This window comes from Branchiostoma belcheri, unplaced genomic scaffold, assembly GCF_001625305.1.
Source record: "Branchiostoma belcheri isolate BF01 breed outbred unplaced genomic scaffold, Haploidv18h27 scaffold1, whole genome shotgun sequence".
Lineage (NCBI taxonomy): Eukaryota > Metazoa > Chordata > Leptocardii > Amphioxiformes > Branchiostomatidae > Branchiostoma > Branchiostoma belcheri.
In genome coordinates this window covers 10,580,713-10,603,794 of record NW_017802379.1, presented here as the reverse complement: position 1 = coordinate 10,603,794, position 23,082 = coordinate 10,580,713, and the positions used below count along the sequence as shown (strand labels likewise).

General features: G+C 40.3%; 1 protein-coding gene across 1 annotated transcript; it reads left to right on the top strand.

Annotated features, from left to right (window-relative positions):
• Window positions 1-4,786: 4,786 nt before the first annotated feature.
• Window positions 4,787-9,648, top strand: LOC109473678. Its single transcript, XM_019773677.1, has 3 exons — window positions 4,787-4,792; window positions 5,004-5,147; window positions 5,564-9,648. The coding sequence occupies exons 1-3, from the start codon at window positions 4,787-4,789 to the stop codon at window positions 9,302-9,304; spliced, it is 3,891 nt and encodes a 1,296-aa protein (XP_019629236.1). The 3' UTR covers window positions 9,305-9,648.
• The last annotated feature ends 13,434 nt before the right edge of the window (window positions 9,649-23,082 follow it).

The following is a 23,082-nucleotide window of genomic DNA, read 5'->3' as shown; positions in this document are numbered from 1 at the left end:
ACCACGTCTGGGCATGAGTCATCACAATGGAATGCAGGGCATCAACCAATAGGCATGCAGCTTTCCTCTATACTTCTTGCTGATTGGCTGTTGGGATTTAACTTGATTAACACCTGCACAGAGCATTTCCACCTGCACAGAGCATTTCTTGCTGATTGGCTGTTGGGATTTAACTTGATTAACACCTGCACAGAGCATTTCCATACTGACAGTATGTCTTTATTCAAGTGTTTTGGTAGGTATTTCAAGCTTTTTCTGCTCCAGCATTGGAATGCGGGGCATTGTTAACGTTACGTTTTTTTTTTTGGAAAATCAACAGTTTGCATTATGCAATTAAAAATCCTAACCAATAAAGTAGGGAATAGCTATCCAACTGTTGTTTTAGTTGTATGTTACTTCATATTATAGTTATATCAATGTAAATCATTGTTTTCCCTTGTGTTTCTCATTCTTTCCCTGCCATGTCGTAAAATGTGGTGAACCCATCGCTGTATTTGCTCCAAAGCAAATATTGGCCTTTCTAGTATTATAGTTTGTAATTATTGAATTTACCTTATTGAAAGATGAAGCTACCATAATCAAGACAAGACTGCAACATAAAGAAGCGAATATAGGTTTAGAGTAATATTAGGATCTTTTTCCCATGTGATGACATTCACTGGTCAGTCCCCAAAAAGCTTAATGGTCAACAACTCGTAAACATTGGGGCATCCTAATTATGTTGATTTATTCATGTGTTGTCATTAGCATGCTTGTAATGGCGAATATCGTTGCTAACACTATTATGACTCGTGTCCTCCTTAATTTCCTTTTTCTATTGTTTAAATAGAGAGGTGTACCGGATATTACAATCAATATACGTGAAACTTAGCTTGCATTTGATGACTGCATATTACATACGATTAGAATCTCATGTAATCTCTTTTGGTGACAGGAATAAAAGGCTATCAATCTACTACAGCCGTTTGTCTTATGTCTTCTTTTGTCACAGGTTTGTCTACACTTGTATGTATCATTGTTGTACATAGGTGTATATATTCATATTTAGGTATTGTTTGAAATTTAAAAAAATGAAAAGGTTTTCTAACCGATGAAATCTCATGTGCACTGATTTAAGTAAGATATATTTATCATCACCATTTGTATTTTTCAAGGTATAGTCAACCGTTCATTAATCCGCCCAAAAGTAATTATTCATTGACAAGCAACTGGATATGATTTTGGAAACGTCAGACGTTTCAGCTAGTATCCACAAGCTTTCGTCAGTGACTGAGATACCAGAGGAGAAATGCAGGTTTATAAGCACAAACTATTGATTGATATGCAAATGAAATGAAGACAATTTTTTGGATGTCGAAAAGGGAACAAAAGTCAGACAAGTCAAGACAAGATTATGCTAAGTCAGAAAGCTCCTGTTATGCAGAACAGGAGCTGAAGTGTTGTCTGTCCTCGGGGTTGGGAGCGCCAAATTCAAGTACCGGAGAGATCTACCCGTAGCCCCCCTTCCCTGTTGAGGGTTGGGTTGTACATTCTTCCATATATTGCCTCTCTAACACCCCGTTCCCACCAGCGTGTTTCGCGGTCAAATATATCTGTGGATTCGAGTTTGAAGGAGTGGCCCGTGGAGTGACCCATTGATTGATCATTTCTGAAGGAAGAGACTTAAGAAAACAGTTGCGTGATTATTTCAGGGTCAAAGGAAAGAGACTGTGAAAAGTCGTACAACCGGCACACATGCCCCATGGCAAAACTTTGGAACAAATTAGCTTGGGCGCCATGATAGTGTTTGAGCAAAACCCATGATAAACGTGCTCTTTCCATCGATTCAGTGCTTTACCTTTGTTGATCGTCTTATGACACCGACGAAAACTTTTTGTCGCAATTTTTTTCACACTTCTGTGTCACAGTGGCATACGGTGTTAATACTAACCTTATGTTACCCATGACAAAGCAAAATGTTTGCATCATATTCTATTGATGTTCACTCAGGTGTGAAGCAATGGAGACCGAAGACCTTATCGTAATGAGTAATGTTTGTTTGTTTGTTTGTTTGTTTGTTTAGGATCTCCATTAGAGTGAATTTCACACTATTCTTCCTGGAGTCCGTAGTCAGATAGTAGTATTTTGGACCATCGCACACCGGGGCATGCCCCTACTTTTTAACGTACGTGGGATGTGGCTCTCCCCAAACACGGGACCTCCATTTAACGTCCTATCCGAGGGACGTCCCTAGCTAGGTACTCATTTACACCTGAGTGAAGTGAGGAAAATCGTGTAAAGTGCCTTTCCCAAGGGCACAGGATCGGTGACATGGGTGGGGATTGAACCCGGGACCTCTTGGTCCTGATCCGAACGCGCTACAGCTGCGCCAGACGACCCCACAGTAATGCCTAGAATCATGTGTGCAACAGACACAAAGGGTGCAGGGATGGGGTCAGGTCAGTGACCCAAAGTGGCAGATTGCCAAAGACTACTGAAACACCCTGTTGACTGTGGAGATAGGCTTAGCAAAATCGATGTTCTGTTTCCCATTACGAAAGCCGATTCAGTCAGTAGGTCTTGAATACTTTCCCCCAACAAATACAATTTGATAATGTAAAACTGAAATGCATCAGGTCACTAAAATCTTCAACATATCTTTGATCAAACAACATACATTGCACACGAGTATGATTATCAATAAACTGAACAAATAACCACAATGTTCACTACACACAACACACAGTTAATATCACTTTTTCTTGCAACAAAAATGACGATGATATATAAGAAAACTATCCCAATGCGTTTTTATTACTAGTACTTAAATGTCATATAGACATTTTACGTCGCACGCCAGCAGAAGACCCTCATGGGTTTATAAGATTTCGTTGGGCTTCATAACACGACTAGAAACACAGCATTGTTTTTCCAAGGCCAAACCTGTAGCGTCGAGAGATCACAGGTAAAGAATCCAGTCTGGACTCACAACGTGACGTACTGCTCCTCGTCTTGGCTGGTGAGTACACTAGATTACAGATATCTCTCTTACTAGTAACATTTTCCTGCATTATGCATAGTAATGTTTCCCATGAAGAACTTGTCTAAGGTTTGATAGGCGCAAAAATTCGTATGTATTTGTCATATAATTGTATGGGCGAAAGATCAGTCAATACAGTAGACATCGACGGTAGGTATAGTTGTACATGTTTGTTCCCAGACACGCCCCCTAGTCACGTACTAACTTTGTTACATTTCGGAGGCGAACAAAGTTGTTATTTGTACCTTTTCAAGAATGCATGCTGTGGAATGGCTGTAAGAATGTTGCAGTAGTTGTGTGAGTTTGTATATACGACCAATATATGGGCAGTTTGAACTTAACGTTGAAAATAAATGTTGCTGTTGCTGTTGTTAAGAAAATAGCTGGAGGTGCCCAGTTTGACCCCATGTGTCTCTGTGTCTGTATCGATAGATCTCTCTGTGTGTGTCTTTGTTTGTGCACACACACGCACGTGTGTGCGTATGAATAATGCGTTTGTATGTGTGTGTGCGTGTGTGTGTGCGTGTGTGTGTGTGTGTGTGTGTGAATTCATGGTATGCGCGCGCGCTTGTATGTGTGCGTGTGTGTACATGTGTATGCATGTGTGTGTGTCTAGGTGTGTGTGTGTGTGTGTGTGTGTGTGTGTGTGTGTGTGTGTGTGTGTGTGTGTGGATGAGTACGTGACTGTGTACATATTAGTATGTGCGTGCGGATTCATGTGTATAGACGTGTGTATGAACGTATGTAAAGCCTAACTCACGTCAACAGTAGAGACCAATCCACTGCGAACCAAAAGAGATTTTTAGTCACATACTAACTTAATAGAATGCAACTTTCAAGGCAAGGGGGCGTATCTACCACAAAGCTGTGGACTTTGGTCACGTTTTGCTCTGAAAGGCAGCCTGCGGGGTGTGCTGCTTACTGTATTGTTCTTCAAACCAGTTTTTACCCTTTGTTATGCTACATCAGTTCAGGACACGTTGAGCAGTTTGAGCTAATTAACATCGGCCAAATTCGTCGTAGGTCTTCGCACGATTTTGATGCCTTGGATTGTACAAGAAACCAACACCACCAAGTATATCTTAGGTATAGGGAGGTTAATGATGCAGGATACATGCATGACCCCCCACCCCCACCCCAACAAACACACACACAGACACACACAAAAGCACGCTAATTTTGCCTATTTGCCTCGACTCTTACACGACAATGAGCTCCAAATAACAGCGTAACAACTAAAATTTAGTAGTCAAGGAAAGTATGCCTGAAAGGATATTTTCAAAGCTTGCAAAAAAAATATACAAAACACGTACGTGCACAGGCAACACCAGCCACACCCAGTTTTTTGGCAACTTGTCAAACAAGAGTTTGGAGAAGTCATACCTCTAGAGCACAACAACAGCTTTGTAAATTTCATATTTCATCTTGTCTCAATCTTATCTTGACTTTTATTTTGTGTCGAAATGTTGTAATTACCATGATGAATTTTAATTAATAATCGCAATTGATAATAAAAAGGATTGGAACTACAGGTGTGTTTTCATCTCCAAATTTCAACCCAAAAATTCAAGAGGGGAAGTTATCGAGTTTTTATTAGTAATCATGGCACGCATAAATAAGGAAAGAAACTTTGCTTTGCTTGCTTACTAAGCTTTAATTTGACATCATTTTTATTCTATTTCTGTCTTTTTATCATTTAGTCTGAAGAACGGACTACAAACACCATCACCGACTTCCCCGCAAATATCCTTGAGCTGAATCATCAAAATGCCTGTAAGAGTAAATTGTTTCCGAATTTTCTTTTTTGTTTTTGTTTCGTCCATTACACAGTGAACAGTTATTTTGGTTCGCCTGAAAATGATTTAGTATGACTTATGACTTATGTAAAAATATACTATTTTCAATACAATCTATAGAATCAACTTAAATTGGCAGACATTGATGTAGAAAAAGTAGCCAATCGTTGATTTTTACATGTTGACAGCTGCTGTCAAACCGGCCGAAACCTAAACCGTTACCCAGGCCCAAGCCTAGACCTCCACCAGTCCAGCAGACAATCCAACAAGAAGTCTACGATGGACAAGATGTACCCAAGGACCCGGTAAAGGAGAAAGAAAACCGCGCTCAAGTATGAATTCTCTTATTTTGTTACTTCAGGGTAGGGAAGTATTTTTGGGTGGCAGAGCTGTGTGTTTGTGTATCTCTTTGTCTCCACAGATTAGGTTGACAACAAGTGGGTGGAAAAAGACAGAATGACAGGAGACCAAACGTCGTAGTATCTTTCCCAAAGCCAGTATGGATTAGAAGTCGACAGGGAGAAATTCAAGAAGCTGAAGAAGATTTAGTAGATTTGGTACTTACTGGTACTTACTGGTACTTACTGAAATCTTCAACTTCTTGTTTTTTGGCTTTGTTTGGATAAAATGTTGACTGTGACTGCTAAATTACAGTACCATGTGGTTGAGTGTATATTATAAATGTATTATGTTTCCTGGTCTGTTGAATTTTCTTTCCTTGCTATGTTGTTCTTACTTACTCTTACAGGCAGTTGCGAAAACGTTCGAGGCCCTTAAAAACCACCATCGTGCGTACAGTGTGGAAGTTCTGTCCCATCACGGTGGTGACAAAGACCCCAAACATCCCCCGGACACCCTCACCATCAAAACCGGTGATGACGGAAAAGAGGAGCTCCATGTTGGCCAACACGTCGTGCACAACTGGAACTGGGACGAGCCTACTGGGACACTGACGTTCAAGAAGGGAGATCTCGGTGGGCACATCGAATTCCCGCACGAGGAGAGCGTTCAGGGCTTCGGGACGATCAGAAGTGCCCTGACATCATTCTCCGTCAAGACGACGTTGAAACCCGTCACCTACGAGTGTGCGTTTTCCAGCGACGCCGGGGCATACGTCAAACAGGAAGGAACTGCACTAAAGCTGGTCTGGGATGCTTCAGGCGACACGTGGGGGAAGGCGACCTGGGAAGACAACGTTCTGAGCTTCTCGTACGGCATCGAGGAGCAGTTCTTCATCGGACAGAAGACGTACAAGGTCGTCGTCAACTTTGAAGATCTGCAAACGAACGTGACCTACAGCCCTGCAGAAGGTGACTTCTCCTTCATCCTAAACCCTTCGTTCCAGGCCGTGTTCCAGCACGAGAACAGCACGGTCCCCGTCCCTGACGATCCCCGTACCGACGGCAAGCACGTCTTCCCGTATCTACTGGAGTTCACCTTCAACGCGGTGGCATCCAGCTTCGACGGGGCCGTTCTGACAAAGGCGCTGGATGCAGCCACCGGTGAGGTGTACGGAGTCAAGGCAACGGTCCAGCAAACTGTGAGTGGGATGTTCTTGATGGCAGCTCCAAGCAAAGAGAGCTCTTTGGTCGAAGTGAGTCACGGAAGGCTGATGGTCGGTAACGAGGCCGTGCCGAGTAGCAAGCAGGTGGGAGACAAAATCACCTGGGATTCCATGCCTGCGCACTTGGCAGAAGCGAGCAATCTTCCCGCAGCAGGCACCCTTCACTTCCCTGCCAACACGTCTGCGGTAAAACTCAGCGACACCGGTGTCACAGGCTCGGCACTCAGCGCATTCCACCCCGCATCGTTCGTGGCCATGGCAACAAGCACGCCACTCAACGGCGAAGATCTCTTGAACATGTCTCAGTTCAGACAAGATGGGAATGGCAACTACTACGACTACATACAACAGGAGTCGATGCAGGACTTCTACACGATTATACAGTACTACATGGACTCAGACCTCCGGGAGAAGTACATGGGCCTGAGCAACCCTCCGAGTCTGGACCCTTCTGTCAAACAGATAGCGGACACCAACGGTAGCCCCACGGCCGACCAGAAAGCAAATGGCGACGACGGTGTCGCAAGTACCTGGTACAAGACTCTCAGCGTGGCCTACCTTACCCAGGCGCTTCCTTCCATATTTTCCAGCGATGAATACGCCGGGAAGCTGAACACAATCCGCGCAAAGCAGTGGCTTAAGACAGAGACATCAACGGCGAGTGTCTACACCACCCAAGCGTCTGACCTCTACAAGAACCGTTGGATAACTAACATACCGATGACGGGGCAATACCTGGTCGATCAAATTCAAAACAAAACCACATACGCCGCCTACATTGACCAGGACAAAAGCACCTGGGAGGATGAGATCAGAAGTACCGTCGAAGATACAGAAAACCAAACAGCGATGCTGACCATCATAGAAAAGCTGACTACGTTGGGGAAACAAGGAAAGTATTGGGCATATTGGCTTTTCCGTGACCTAACCCAGACATCTGCTCTGCAGATGCTACAGATGCTGTCCATGGGAGGGGCTGCCTCCTTGGATGGATCTGCATTTTCCAGACGAATCCAGCAAAACTGTGCCATGCTCGGCATCCTTGACAGCAGTGCAGAGTTTCAGCAACAGTACGTCAAGGTCATACAGATCTTCCAGCTCACCAACGTCCTGCCACAGCTGTTAGACTTCAGCGGCGACATGACACACTACACATACGCCGTCATGGAGATTCTTAGCGCCTTCCAGGAGACGTACATCGACAGTACCGACCCACAGATGCGCGATGCAGCCACTGAAATCCAGGAAAACATGAACCAGCACGCCGTTGAAGATCTACTCTCGGTATTGCAGGTGTCAGCATCGCAGATGGCGGCGGACTACAGTTTGCTGAAAGTATTGAAAGAAGCGGACAGTAAGTTTAAGACAATCACGCTACAGGCACTTGGGAAATTGGTAACAGGTGCCGCACTTTCAGCAGGGATCATGATGTTCTACTACGGAGTACTAGACTGGAGTGCACTGAGTACGTCAGACAAGGTACAGGTCGTCAGTAATGGAGCGGTACTGTTCACAGAGGTAGCCGGTGGTATGTTGAAACGAGGAGCGGCCATATATGAACTATGGGGCACCGAGTCCATGGGCTTCAAAAACGTCGGGAAGATTCTCGCGACAGGTGACTGCCAGGAGTCCATCACCCGAGCTTCCAACGGTTTCTCCAAGTGGCTGCTACAGAGGAAAGGGAAGGTGGAAGTCGGTGTGGACGCAGCAGCTGCAGCTGAAGAGGCTATCGTAGCAGGTGAAGAAGACATGACGCTAATGCAGAATTTGTTCGGGCGGAACCTCGAGGAGTTTATGGCCACCCGGTTCGGGGCAGCGGTTGCTACTCTCGGGCTGGTCTTCGGCGCCATAGCTCTCAGCAAGTCGCAATCGAAGCTGGAGGAGGTTGGAAATGCCCTGGGCGTCACCGCATCAGCACTCCAGCTTTGCGCAACGATGGGAGCCTGGCTTCTCCCTGAAACGGTGCTAGGAGTTGAGGCCGCAACCATCTGCTCGTGCCTGGGAGCACTTGCAATTGTAGCAGCAATCGCAGGAGTCATAATACTCGTCATAGCAATGAACAAACACCATCCGACACCCATTGAGGATTTTGCGAAAAACCAGGCAGCCGCGGCTGGCCTGTACATGGAACACGGGGCAGACATCGACAGCTTCCAGAGTTACCAGCCAACCGGTCAGTTGGAGAAGGAGGGAGTCAGTCTCCGTATGGGAGGATCCTCAAGTCAGAATCTACAGTTCAAACTGGACGGTACTCTAAGTCTTTCAGAGAAAACACATGGCCCTGACACCGTCTTCTATCTCGTAACCGACGCCTACGGTCGTGCAAAGTTCATTGCCAACTTGCCCAGCGAAGATAACACGCAGATAGAATCCAAGGTTCTGACAATCGACAGTAACGGCGTGCTATCAGGGTCAAGTTTGCTGACTGGAAGCTCAGCCGACCAGCAACTTTGGGTCGCCGAATGCCAAGGGTCGGTGAGTCGTGACAGTGACGACCATCTACAGTCCGCCTCCTTCAAGTTCTACAGCTACTACTGGTACAAGAACCACAGTAAGAAGTATTACTTGGGAGGATCAAACAACGTCCCCTCGACATCGGAGACAAACCAAGAAGACTGGACAGTCACCATGGCTTCGACCAAGCCAGTCGCGCTCACTATGGACGACATCACCCTGTTCACCTACCAGATGGACCAGACCTACCTACCGACTCTCCTGAACCCAGGGAGTGACCCCAAGACGTGGTCCATCAGCCCTGACCTACCAGCCTTTATGGAGCTCGACACGTCGACCGGTGCGGTGTCGCAGAAGTCTGGAGAAGCGGCTACCGTCACAGCCAAGGAAACCTACACACTGAGCGTGGAGAACAGCCTCGGGTTTTCCTCCACTACATTCACTTTCGAAGTGCAAGTCTTTAACTTCTAGACATTTCGACTAAGACACACAATGTTTTCTCTTTTCACAAAGGACACCAAAAAAATCACTTAGTGTCATTTTCAGAATTATAATATCATAGGACCTATACCATTTCTATTAAAATACACATCACAGGATTTTCTACTTAAAATTGGTCTAAGGGTACATAAAATTAGGGGCATTAGTTCCATGCGTTTTGGTGACGTATAGTTTTCTGTATTACTAGTAACAAGTTGAATATATAGTGGGAAGTTAAGACTTGAATATAAGTCACTAGGTACTAATAGAATTCATTTCAAACGCAAGGCAAAAATGCATGTAATGTGTTGGTTGCAGTTTATTTCTTGAGCCGAACAAGATAATTCAATACTTCGACACATACAACTGATATCATATACAGAAAGGTTTAGCATTAATTGTAGGAAAAATTAAGGCAAAGTGGTGCTTTGAAGGTAAAAGCTTAAAAGAGCATTTGCCAGGAACTGATATATATATACAGAATATGAGGGTTATTCATATGATAACGTATATGTCAATATTGTTATGTATCTCTACCTTTATAATCTCTATCCTTCAGTAATCACTTTGTTTTGGCTTTATTCAAGTTTTACCAATTGAATGTTTTGTTTTCTGTTTGTGAGTACTATATACAGCAAATGAGTGCACACCATACGCCTTTGTGCCAGAATACCATGGCCGCAAGACAAACTTCCACGAATACAAAGACACTGGGCATCATCATCAAAAACAGCGATTAATTGATGTTGTATACATTGAATGCACCCAGATGTAGAAGTTATAGTACAATCTTTCCTCGTACAATATGTTATGGCTACTTTGTAGGTGAATCAAACTATGTACCAGATATCACCATCTTAACAGGACAATTTATGTATACATTAAATGCACCCAGATGTAAAAGTTATAGTACAATCTTCCCTCGTACAATATGTTATGGCTACTTTGTAGGTGAATCAAACTATGTACCAGATACCACCATCTTGACAGGACAATTCAATATTTGAATTTTACCGTTTTCTTTATATTTATATTTGTTTTGTTTATACCTTTTAATTTAGCGTATACATTATAGCAAGGGTCAAATAGCAATATCCAACTGTGACTAAGAAAGAGTGATTTTAAAAAGTGATTATAACCATCTTAGGCATACCGTATTTACGTGAGCTATTATATTAATAAATAGATAAATATAGATAAAAATCTGGTGTGTGATATGTAAGCTATGGTATTATGTTAGCTTGAGTTACAATAATAGTTTACATTGATGTTGTTTACCAAACAGACTTCATTTTGAAAGCAAGTCAAACATGTATGCAAGGTGCTGGTTGCAGTTTAGTTTATGATATACATGTAAGTGAGATAATTCGATATTTGAATTATAAATCTAGACACAATTGATATCATGTGGATGGAGGGTATGCTTAAATTGTAAGAACTGCTTGGTATCATACACATGTGAAAAGTGGTGATTATTACAATAAGAATTTAATTCGATATTTCAACCTGAAAAGCAAGATGCTGTTTAGATGTATCTGCTAGTGCGTGTGTATTTATTTAGACATTAATTAGCATGTGTCATCTGATAGAACATACAATTGCCATAGTGATTTAAGCCCCTGCGTGGGATTTTCTATTAGCTTTTACAATGGATCAACTAAGTGCATCTTTTGTATGTACATGTGTTAAAGTTAGAAACCAAAATTTAGGCTTTAAAGAACATACTGAAGAAACATCTTTAGATGAATGGCCAATGTGTTTAGCTTTGACGTTAACTCGAAACTAGTGTTACAAAGCTTTATATTTTTTCTATAACATGTTTATTTCTTTAATATGCAAGTACAATGTTACTTTAGTGGATAGAAAATTAATGTCCATAAAATTTCATTCCTGTAATTACTTCGCAAAGCGTAGTGGGTATGTTTAAGAATTCAAGTTTTCTGTGATAGCATTTTGTTCCTATTTGTAACTTTATTTTCAACATTCACAAAAGTCGCTAGGAGATCTTTTTAGTGGTGTAGAGAGGCTCAAGGATTGTTAACCTCGGAGAGATATTAGTTATTGGTATTAATAGCTTTGCAAGTTATATATAATTAGTAAATTTGATATTAATACAGGGTTTATACTGGTTTTACCTGCAGTACAAGTGGCATAAAAAGGAACATGTTTGAATAAACAAAACGTTCCAAAATTTTGTATCCGTTACATACCATACAAGGACAATAATTAATGTCCACTGATGTTATTTTATTGTCAAGTATTGTTGGTTGACTTGAAAGGAAATAATGACTTCAGTTTGTTTCAACTCAGAGTTTACTAATGGGTCCCTAATAGTCCATGTCTTCTACCTGGACACCGTGGTGTATACCTTCCTTCAAGTTTTCATAAACAAGTCTATTAAAGCACGTTCAAAGATAACGGTTACAAAATTCAACCAGAACCTTGTCTAAATCCTTCCAAAATACTACTTCACAACAAAGTGACAAATTTCACAGTAAAACTAGTAAATTTCCACCCCATTTTACATTTAGCTCTGATACAATATTAAGCCTATTAAAGCAGTTTAAAAGATAATGGTTACAAAATTCAACCAGAACCTTGTCTAAATCCTGCCAAAATACTACTTCACAACAAAGTGAAAAATTTCACAGTAAAATTAGTGAATTGCCTCCCCATTTTACATTTAGCTCTGATACAATATTAAGCCTATTAAAGCAGTTTAAAAGATAATGGTTACAAAATTCAACCAGAACCTTGTCTAAATCCTGCGAAAATACTACTTCACAAAAAAGTGACAAATTTCACAGTAAAACTAGTAAATTGCCTCCCCATTTTACATTTAGCTCTGATACAATATTAAGCCTACTAAAGCAGTTTAAAAGATAATGGTTACAAAATTCAACCAGAACCTTGTCTAAATCCTGCGAAAATACTACTTCACAAAAAAGTGACAAATTTCACAGTAAAACTAGTAAATTGCCACCCCATTTTACATTTAGCTCTGCTATAATATAAGTCCTGTTTGATGAATGATTCAATACCATGTAGATACAATCTACAGAATTTAGGGACAGGTCTTTTTCTTCAATGGTCAGTAGGTCACAAGAAACCATGCTAGTATCAGAGGTACAAAATTGATGTCGTACACACTGATTCAATTAGAATAAAGTTATAACACCACCTAGCAGAATTAAAGGGAGTGGCAGAGGATGAAATTCGGTGCTTTAAACATAACCTTCTTGGCGAAAGTACTATAATAACATTTCATGTTGTTCATCCGCCAAGTGCCACCTGGCAAATGAAGAAAGTCAGGCGGTTACATGGCTCATCCCTCCACCACGTGCTGCCTGCCATTACCACCAAAGCGACACAATCCTTCCCATTTTGGATTCTTTGCTGGCCATATTTCCATGAACTGTACTCCCCAAGCGCAGAACCATCAACCCACTCAAACTTTCCTTCCTCACCCTGATCATGCAGACCAATCCAGCAAAGGATAATGTAGCCGTTCGGCGGTTGTAACTGGGACAGAAAGGAATTTGTCTCGGCGTCTCGGGGCATGGCAAGGGTGCCGCCATCTTCGCGACAGTTCTTAGTCGCATCGCTAAAGGTCTTCGGTGTTCTGAACATTTTGTAGCAGGTTTCTTTCCACTTTCTATAACCTTTAGGGCAAGGGACTAGACAAAAGGAGTCTTACATCAGTTTATCAGGACCAGAGACAGCACTAATGCAAAAGAGGATAAAAAAACTATGGTAATAAAAAGGATCACAAACTCCTTTTTTTCAGAAAGTTGATGTTTATCTTTTTTTTCTTATTTATTGGTTTGGCTGACAGGGCGCTGGATGTTTCTCTTTCCCTCCCTATGTTTATTACGAATGTTTGTGACATGAAAACTTCAATTGAAAGCCTCATAAGTATAAAGAACTAAAATCAATGCTAGGAAGGAGACCAATATTACTTAGGCCACATTTAAATTGTTTAAGACTCGTCTATGTAGCTAAACGTGGTTACTTACGTGCCAATGCCCTGGTTCTCTGAGCTGTTTGAGGATGTGCAGGTGTGCAGAATGAGCTTCCTGGCTCACCAGGTGGTCCTGGAGGACCCATCAGCCCTTGAAGCCCTGTCTTTCCAGTAGGTCCAGGAGGCCCATGGCCAACTGGCCCTCTGGGTCCCCTTTCTCCAGGCGGTCCTGGGAGTCCAGGAAACCCAGAGCCAGATGGCCCCACAGCCCCCATTTCCCCAGGAGGTCCAGCTGGTCCCATAGCTCCTTTCTCACCCGGGGATCCGGGAGGCCCGGCAGACACTGAGAAAACAAAGGGCTCATTTCACCGGTGTTTGGGACTTTTGCTGGCAAAAGGAAAATTGTTTATTCAAAACTAAAATATGACTTCAGATATTTTTAAGCTGACTAAGGGATCGAAACACCCATGTGCAATGTGCAAAATGCACATGATTTTCAAGATTTGCACTTAAAAATATTCTGAATGTGCAATTTTGCACCTAGAGCAGGAGGGTGAGACAACACGTGTGAAACAACAGGAGCTTCTTGTCTAACTTTTGTTTAATTTTGGACTTCCAAAAATTGTCGTCACTTATTTGCATATCAATCAAGTACTTGCTTAAAAACCTGCAATTCTCTTGCAGTCTCTTAGTGTCACTGACACTTGAAGGTAGTGGATGCTACCTGAAAGGTTTGACCATTACCAAAATCATATCATATGCATATTACCTAGATGACTAACCATCACCGACATTAACCCTAAACAGTACACCTGGGGTCCGCGCGGACCCCAGCACTATATATTCTGTAATATCTTTTTGTTTCTAAAGATTTTTTTCTGAAATTTTACGTAATTGTCACCCACAAAGTTGTCTCTCAATACAGTGCAGAAAATTCCGTTTCTACCGTTTATAAAAAAAATTATATCTGATTTTCTTTTGGGGTCCGCGCGGACCCCAGCCGGCTTTCGATCATAATGGATACACTGGCGTTCTTATACATTACCTTATTTCCGTTTTTATATGTTTTTATTCACTCATCGTATGTCTACCAAGTTTTCAGAGAATGGTGTAGTAATAGAATTAAATTTTAATAACTTTGGTGTAATTATGACGTCATATGACGTCAGAGCTAATAATATAGTCCGCCATATTGGATTTTGACCAATGACGTCATCAAATTAGCATATTATATGCATATTAAATGATTTAACTTATATTTAATTATGTAAGATGTTATTGATGTTGGAAAAGATGTGTAATTTAATATAAAACTCAGAAAAGTTTTATGTTTAAACCAAAATTACTTCTATTTTCAAAAAAAACTGCCTGCTAGAAACCCGTTGCCATGGCAGCACAAAAACACATCAACTTACTAGTATTAAACTAATATGAACTTTTTTCCAGAGACATTTTAGGAAAGGTCTCCAAATTTGATACTTCTAGCGCAAGCAGTTTAGCCGCTATCTGGGATCAAAGTTGGGCCTCAAAAGCCCCTTCAGTCTGACATGGGTTTAAAAATCGGGTATTTCTTCTTGTCTTCTTTTCTTCACCAAAAAATAGAAAAAGTTCAAAATGTATGATTTTTGTATGTAATTTGGACACAGAGGTTCCCACATCAGTTTGCAAAACAATTGAGCTGGTAGCATGTTGATAATTTCTAAAAATTAGCAAAAAAATGCTCTGGGGTCCGCGCGGACCCCAGGTGTACAGATTAATCAGTCCGGGAAGGTGTTCTGTTGAGGGTTAATATAGTTTTGAACGTAAATTTTTCAAATTGCACCTAAAATTTTGGCCAGTGTGAAATTTTGCACGTACCTGAAAAAAGGATTTCAAAAGTATTAAAACTGTTTTAACTCCTTAGTAAAGAGTTTAAAATAGTTAATTCTAATGATTCTAATTTAAATAAAAAAAATTACATACGTCGTTCATTACTTCCGTTAAGTTTGATCATCTCTGCACACAGTTTGGCAATCTCCTCCGAATTACTGCTGACTTTAACTGTATCAAACAAGAAATTGGAAATTAATTCAGATATTACGCCACTTCCTAAATTCACCTTACAAACCTTCCACATACTCCCACTCGCGCCCGGTGATTCTAGGATCACATCCAGGAATGGCACACCATTTAAGCTATTTGGACAGAATATAAACCCACACCCAATTCGCCCCGGAGACCCACCAACAATACTTCAGTACTCAAAAGTTTAAGAAATCATGTCCATACGACACACCTTGATTACAAAAAACAAAAGGTTTACCAAACTTCAAAGGAATATTAAATTTACATTTGAAGAAAAGACATACCTGCTAAATACGGCAATACGATTAAGACTGCCAGGTTGACCACAAGACCAGCGGTTCGCCACAGCCTCTTACGGAGGCGACGATATTTCTTCTTCTTCTTGGCTTCCGTATCGTAACTTCCATTTGTTTTAACATCTGACATAAGATATATTTACAAAATGCTTGCTCTTGGTTGATTGTGCTCTTGTTACTTCCGTGTAGTATTGTATCTTATTTCATTGTCAGTACACGGGAAAGTACTCATTGTTTTACCCAAAAAGGTAGAAATATTCTCCTGAATTGACTTACTGCTTATTTTAGCCATATCTTTTAGCCATATCTTCATGTATATTGTAGTTAATAATTAACTTTGCTCTGTGTCATGCTACAGTAAAGCAAAATATTTATACAGGGTATCCCGTATAATGTATGACTATTCAGCTTTAGCTATAAAGAGCATCCTTTTCTTGAATTTATCTGCCCATAATATGACAATAGTGCGTGAAGGACATATTTCTAATGATGCCACAGGCATTCTTTCAACAAAATTTAGTAATTTTGGTTCATTGAAAATGCATTTTCCAGCTTTTCTTGATAGATTGCACTTATATTATTACTTTGATAGCATGTTTAAAATTCTGATGTTTTCTTCATGATCTTAAATGTATTTATGCTCATTGATGGTGTCATTGGTCCGAAGGGAAAAAGACGGAGCATATCATTAGCTCGGTGATATTGCAGGTTTAACTCTCTCAGATTTCATCACCTTTTGGTTCGAAAAAAAATCATATTTGAAAGATATTGATATGGTGTCATTTATGTATTTTCTAAGATATTCTGTGTTTTGGCGGAAAAATGTATTTTTAAGAACTACCGATCCAAAATGACGTATAATCCTAAATTATACGTCATTTTTGCGTCATTATGACGTCATCGTTTTTGTAATGGACATCAGAAGTCTGAGACGATGATATTGTGTCATACACTTTTTATAAGACCAAAACAAACATTCTATCCATGGATCAACGTTCCATCCATGGATCCAACAAGGCAACAACGGGCCATTCTGCCTTGCCATTTTACTAAATTGTCGCTAGATGACGTTGTTGTGACATGGTGCTATTTCGCCACGTGATATCACTTTCAGTTATATCATTTTCTATTATTTTGACCTCTGACCTCCCATTCAGTTCATTTTAAGTTCTATATGCTGAGTTTGGTTAATTATCCTTTGTTATCTCAGGATAAATCTTTGTTATGAATTTATTATTATTATTATTCCGTTATTTATTGTTTATCTTAAATTATGTTTGATTGATTTATTATTGTTTTTACTATTTTTGTTTAGTTAGTTGGACTCCAGGAAGAGTAGTGTAAACTTTATGTATTACACTAAATGGAGATCGAAATAAAACAAACAAACAAACAAACAAACGTGTCGCTAGATGTCGCTCTTCGACTATGCAAACTACAAGGTCCCGGATGAAAAGGTTCAGAGCCTTAGAGAGAGCAGGTACATGTATTAAAGTTATATCCATACGTGATACAAAATATCAGCAATTGTAAGAGTATCAGGCATAGATTCAGAGTAAAACAGTATAGCTTAAGATGATATGAGAAAGGGCAATCAATAAAATTGTGCTTTCACTGGCACACACACAGTCAGATTGAGAAATAATTAGTATCCTATATGCAACCGCTGTCGTCGCCCCCCTCCCACTCCCGTGAAAATTTCGTTGGTGGCGTGGAAACAGCTTGCCTTCTTTGTTACACAAATGTCCAATCTTGATAAATTATGTCTTCTCAGAAGTTCTAAAGATTCTGGAGGTGCAGTTTTCTCGCCCTTTTTGCCTCAGAAAATGTGCCGATACATAATTTTCACGAACAAACCGTAGCCAAAAATTTCCCTAGCGTACCACTCCATAAGCACGTAGCGACCGCAAAATTCGGCAACGCGGCGGAAAAATATGCAGTCTATTATAGCAATGTTTACCATGGAAATAACGTATGAGGTTTATTGTCCCCTAATTTTAGTTTTTATGTCCCAAAACCTCTTAAGAAAGCAGAAATTTGCCCACAAAACGGGCGGTCGAGGCGTGGGCATGACCCTTAAAAGGTCGAAGGTCATAGGGCAGGCGCATTTGCGCAATCCACGTATATCGCCGATTTAGCTTATTTTACGGTCTTTAAAATTGATACAAAATCAATATCATATCATCGATTTTTTAGGCAAACAGAGATAGAAACCAATCAAAATTTTGTGCTGGTTGATAATTTTTTGTTTTTGTTTAGAAGATTCAATATGCATATGCTCAGTTGTGGATGTTATGCTGATACAAAAAAAAATCTTTTTCTTCTCTTTCAGAGTCTTGGGACTTTGGCCGTCTATGTCACCAAGCAGTTTATGCATTCACACTCAACTGTGCCACCGTGCTCTGTGCTTTTGCACTCTATACCAATCTGTGCCGCCGTGCACTCACTGAGTGCTTTTGCACTCTATACCAATCTGTGCCGCCGTGCACTCACTGAGTGCTTTTGCACTCTATACCAATCTGTGCCGCCGTGCACTCACAGTGCTTTTGCACTCTATTCTCTATATATTACTAGTCTAACCACTGCCGCTGTGCACTGTGCTTTTGCACTCTATACCAGTCTAACATATGCTACCGAACATCTATGCCTCACAGGTGAATCAAAACCAGAAACTGAATCTAGCCTTTTAAGATTAAAGTACATGTAAAGCATAAATAAACAATTTGAACAAATACACCTTTGTGTGCTTGTGTCACATTTGTCACATATAACTTACAAGTTATTGATTGCCCTTCTCCACAATGTGTAAAGCTATGCTATCAGGAAAATACCACCAAGGTGACAACATTTTCAGTGAAACTAGTAGAGGTAAACAATGCACTGCAAATTCTTTGATAGCTGTTCTATATCACACAGCTTGCAAACAAGCAATGTCCTGGACACCTGAAGACCTTGATAATGTACTGTTTGAAGGTGACAAACTTTACAACCACATACGACCATCTCTACCATCTACTGTATGTTACCTGTCAGCTGATGATCTGCCAGACTATTGGCAGCTTGGGAACCACACTTTACATATAGCAATCAAACAGCGATATACTGGAGATGTATTCAGCAGACAAGCAAGTTATCCCTACTACACATTGCAGAAGGCCCTTGAAGATGCATTTGCTATATCAGACACATGTTTGCTTATAACAGCATTAGGATTAAGTGGTTCCACAGTTGCTTTACTGCATGCTGGAAACAAGTACTTTGTTTATGATTCACATGCCAGAAGTCAAACAACAGCACTGCCTGATCTCCATGGTTCATCTGTTCTAAGTATGCACACATCTATCAGCAACTTATGTCAATTCTTGCAAACACTCAATTGGACTACAAGTGTAGCATGCAATTTTGAGCTTGTAGCTTTGCAATCAGAACATGTGCCATTGTCACGTGGTGTTACTAATGTGTCTATCACACTGACTGACAACAATGTGCCCATCAGTAGGGAGTCGCACAGCTACCCACAGCCACAAACTATAAACTCCTTACCTCAACCTGAATCGACTGAATGCAACTTACGACATACAAACATACCCTCCTTTCATCAAATGACCTCAGAAACTCAACAAAATCTTGAGAAGCACATGTATGAAAATGAACGGCTCAGAAATGGTAACAGAAGTTACTAACGAAAATGTAGACAGACATGCAAACGAAGAAACATTCTGCACACCTACTAATATAACAGAATTCAGAAATAGCTGAACAAAAAACTGATAAAACATGTTGCACAATTAAGAAAGCAACAAACACAGCTGACAAAAAAGCAGACAGACTAGCAAAGAAAAGAGAATGCTACAAAACCAGAAAACTAAGAGAAACAGATGAGCAAAAAGCAGACAGACTTGCAAAGCAAAGAGTCTGTGACGAAGTCAGTAAACAGCAACAGACAGCTGCACAAAAAGCAGACAGACTTGCAAAGCAAAGAGAATGCAAGAAGGCCAGAAAACAAAAAGAAACAGCTAACAAAAAAGCAGAGAGACTTGCAAACCAAAGAGACCGTGACAAAGCTAGTTTAAACAGCAACAAACAGCTGCACAAAAAGCAGAGAGACTAAAGAGAATGTTACGAAGCTAGGAAACAAACAGAAACAGTTGAGCAAAAGGCAGAGAGACTTGCAAAGCGAAGAGAACGTTACAAAGCTAGGAAACAAACAGAAACAGTTGAACAAAAGGCGAAAATGGCGGCTTTTTTCAGAAAGCACTTGTTTAAGTTTCTACAGCTTTGTCTTTGACTTGTAAAGAGATAGACTGTTGGAGGTATATTAGCCCGAAAAAATACATAAATGACGCCATATCAATATGATAATATATCATGATAATAAAATCAAGAAAATTTGATTTTGATTATTAATGGCCGCGATATGATTAGGTAAGTTGCAAGTGGAAACCTCACCCCCTCCTAAGGTGACATTCATTCTAAAAAAAATTAGTCTAATTCATGACAATTCTTGCATGACGTTCAATACATTTCCTATAAAAATATGGTATGGTAAGACCACGTAATTTTTCATTACAGAAGGTACTATTTTCTATTCTAGAAAATGTTTTACCTGTTCTGGTGACGTACAAAGGGTTGTTAACAATAGCCGCTGCGTCTGGAACTGACGACCAATCAGTCTGAGGCTGCTGCACGGGCGTGGTGCCTGTATGGTATTTACACCATCAACATTACCTTAGTGTAGATTGACGATATGAAGACTAATCATATATAAAACGTTCTTCCATGTTTCTATGGTGTCATGAAACCATGTATCATCCCATTTGTGGAAAATTTAGTGACAAAAGACCAGCTTCTTACCTGATGCTAGCCGGAAAGCCACGTACTGAATCGAACGCTTTTCACAAGTATGCGGAAACACACACACACACAACACAATACCTCCATTTTATGGATGTGAAAAAAGAGATAAACAAACAAAATTCCGGTGGATGGTGCATGAAATAATTTGCAGCAACATACGTTTTTAGTGTTGTGACAAACACTAGCTTACCACGGGCAAAATCTTTCTAAAAAGAAAAAGAAACATCAAAACAAATAGCGAGCCACCACTTCTATCATCATACCACTTTTATACTGCAGTATAAGTCATTTCAAGGATATTAGAAAAATTCAAGACAAAAGATTTTTTTTCTGAAGCAAAAATTAGACAAAAATTACAACCTGCAGTATCGGCAGTCTGGGCTTGCTGCTGTCCTCCCGGCATGATGCCACGTTTCGGGTTTCTGGACAGAAAAAAACACGTCCTGCACCAGGCAAAGCTCTTGTCGATGTAAGCCTGAGTCGTTAGACGAGAGCAATTCTCAAAAAACATTTCATCTTACCATATTAGGCTACAAACGTCACACTTTGAACAGTCCAGACAAATCATGTTATATCTTACCGACTTGCACCACTGATATATACTTTCAAAAGAATACTGCTGCTGTTTTACATGAAAATTGTGAAGATTATCACATACATAAACTATGTATTAAACTATGTTGGAGAAAACAACTCATTTCAAAACATTAGAACTCGATATGGTCATGTGACGAGTTTTTGGAAAGCAGCGTTAGGCACACCATGTGTTGTTTTACACCAAAATATTCCAACTTATATGTGCAGTTACAACACATACTATTAGATACAACATAATATATTATTGTAAATATACATTTCACAGTGGAGAAGTGGCCACATTGGAACTGTAGCTCTTTCTAATATATAAAACCGTATCATCATAAGTACCCCCCATGTTTTATTGTGTATGTGTACAGATATTCATGGTTTTTGGGTTTCTGGGAATACATCGTACATGTACGTCCTTGTAAATAATGTCAAACGGATATTGTTTTGTTAACACCAGTCTATTGCAAACATATTTACTCCAGTTTATTGCAAACATACAAAGTATCAATTGAATTAACAAACAGTTAGAGACTTCTTGATGTGACAGATTAGAGACAGCTCTCTATAAATAGTTTTTAAGTGTGAATTATGTACTTATTACTTCAAAATATATTGTTGTAAAGCGATAAGTGCCCATTTGACACCTGAAAGCATCAAATTTGAATCAATTTTCGTATATATAAGATGACATATTACACTGAAATCGATTGTCTTGGTGGTCAGTACGATTGCGCAATTGTTGGAGAATTGCATACATTCAACTTGGGTACCTTGTGTGTATTATACACCTTTTTTTACCAATGTAGGTAGAATGATGGTGAAAAATTCCTTACATATAAATTTCTTCGTCACGTTTTCAGCAATCCTAAAATCATCTTTAAGTTTGGTTATCATCGTAGAGGGATTAATTCACGAGTTAGTGTGAGTTATGAAAATTTGCGTTTTAGTAAATCCATAATTCAAATCCACCCACTTCTAGGCGTGTCCCTTATGCCCACCTGCCGTTCTTTTACTGTTTATGTTTAGACACATTGTTGATTAGACTCTCCTCGGATAGAGTTTCGTAAGAAAATGGTACTAAATAGAATCTAAGATAATCAAATAAGGGATAACCATTAAGAGTAACCAAGGACATTATACCTGTAGTATAATGTTCTTTGAGTAACTTATTATCATTATGTTCATTTGACAGGCAGCCATTTTATGTTCATTGAAATCAGATGATGCTTAGGAAAAAGTTGTATTAGACTAGCTTAGATTAATATTACTTTTTTACTCCGTGAAGGAGGTCAGGACCTCCGGACGGAGTGTTGTAATCGGCTGATTTTTCATGTTCGCAGTCAAAACACTGGGTTCTCTTCGTGTAATCGGCACGCAATTTTATACGCCGTCTGCGGGCATGCCCGTGTTGATGCACGAATGTGTATTTTTGCCGTTGCTGCTTTCGCGGTCAATGTAATATCGCAGACGCACCCCTACAATTACGAGGCGAATTGGAACGGTCCAGAAAAACGCGTTGTTTGGAATAGCGGGGGGGAGGTAAAAGTTCATGCAGATACGGGGTGGTTTTTATAAGTGGTTCCAGATGTTTTTGCCCATGGTTAAGAGATGCCAAGTTTTTTGGAAGATGTTCGCAGCCAAAACGCATTCTGCCGTACGTCGCATATCTGTGTAATTTCGCATGTGGTGTTGCATTATGTCCGGGATGATGCACGTCTTTTTATTTTTACCGTAGCTGTTTTGATATTGGAGTAAATGGTTATTTTCGAAACATCCCTACTTTTACAATCCTGTGGAATAGACCGTAGGTTTAGGCAGTTGTCTGGTAGCAGAGGTACTGTAAGCAGATATCCTGGTTATCTGGCCGGCGGTAGTAACACTCGCGGTGCTTACCGCCACTGTTGCTGGAATTTGGCTTGTTCCAGGCGCGCTTAATTAGGTACAGGCACCGTAAGACGGTGGGGCTGTCTCTGTTACTAGACACGACCATGATAGTCCGATCT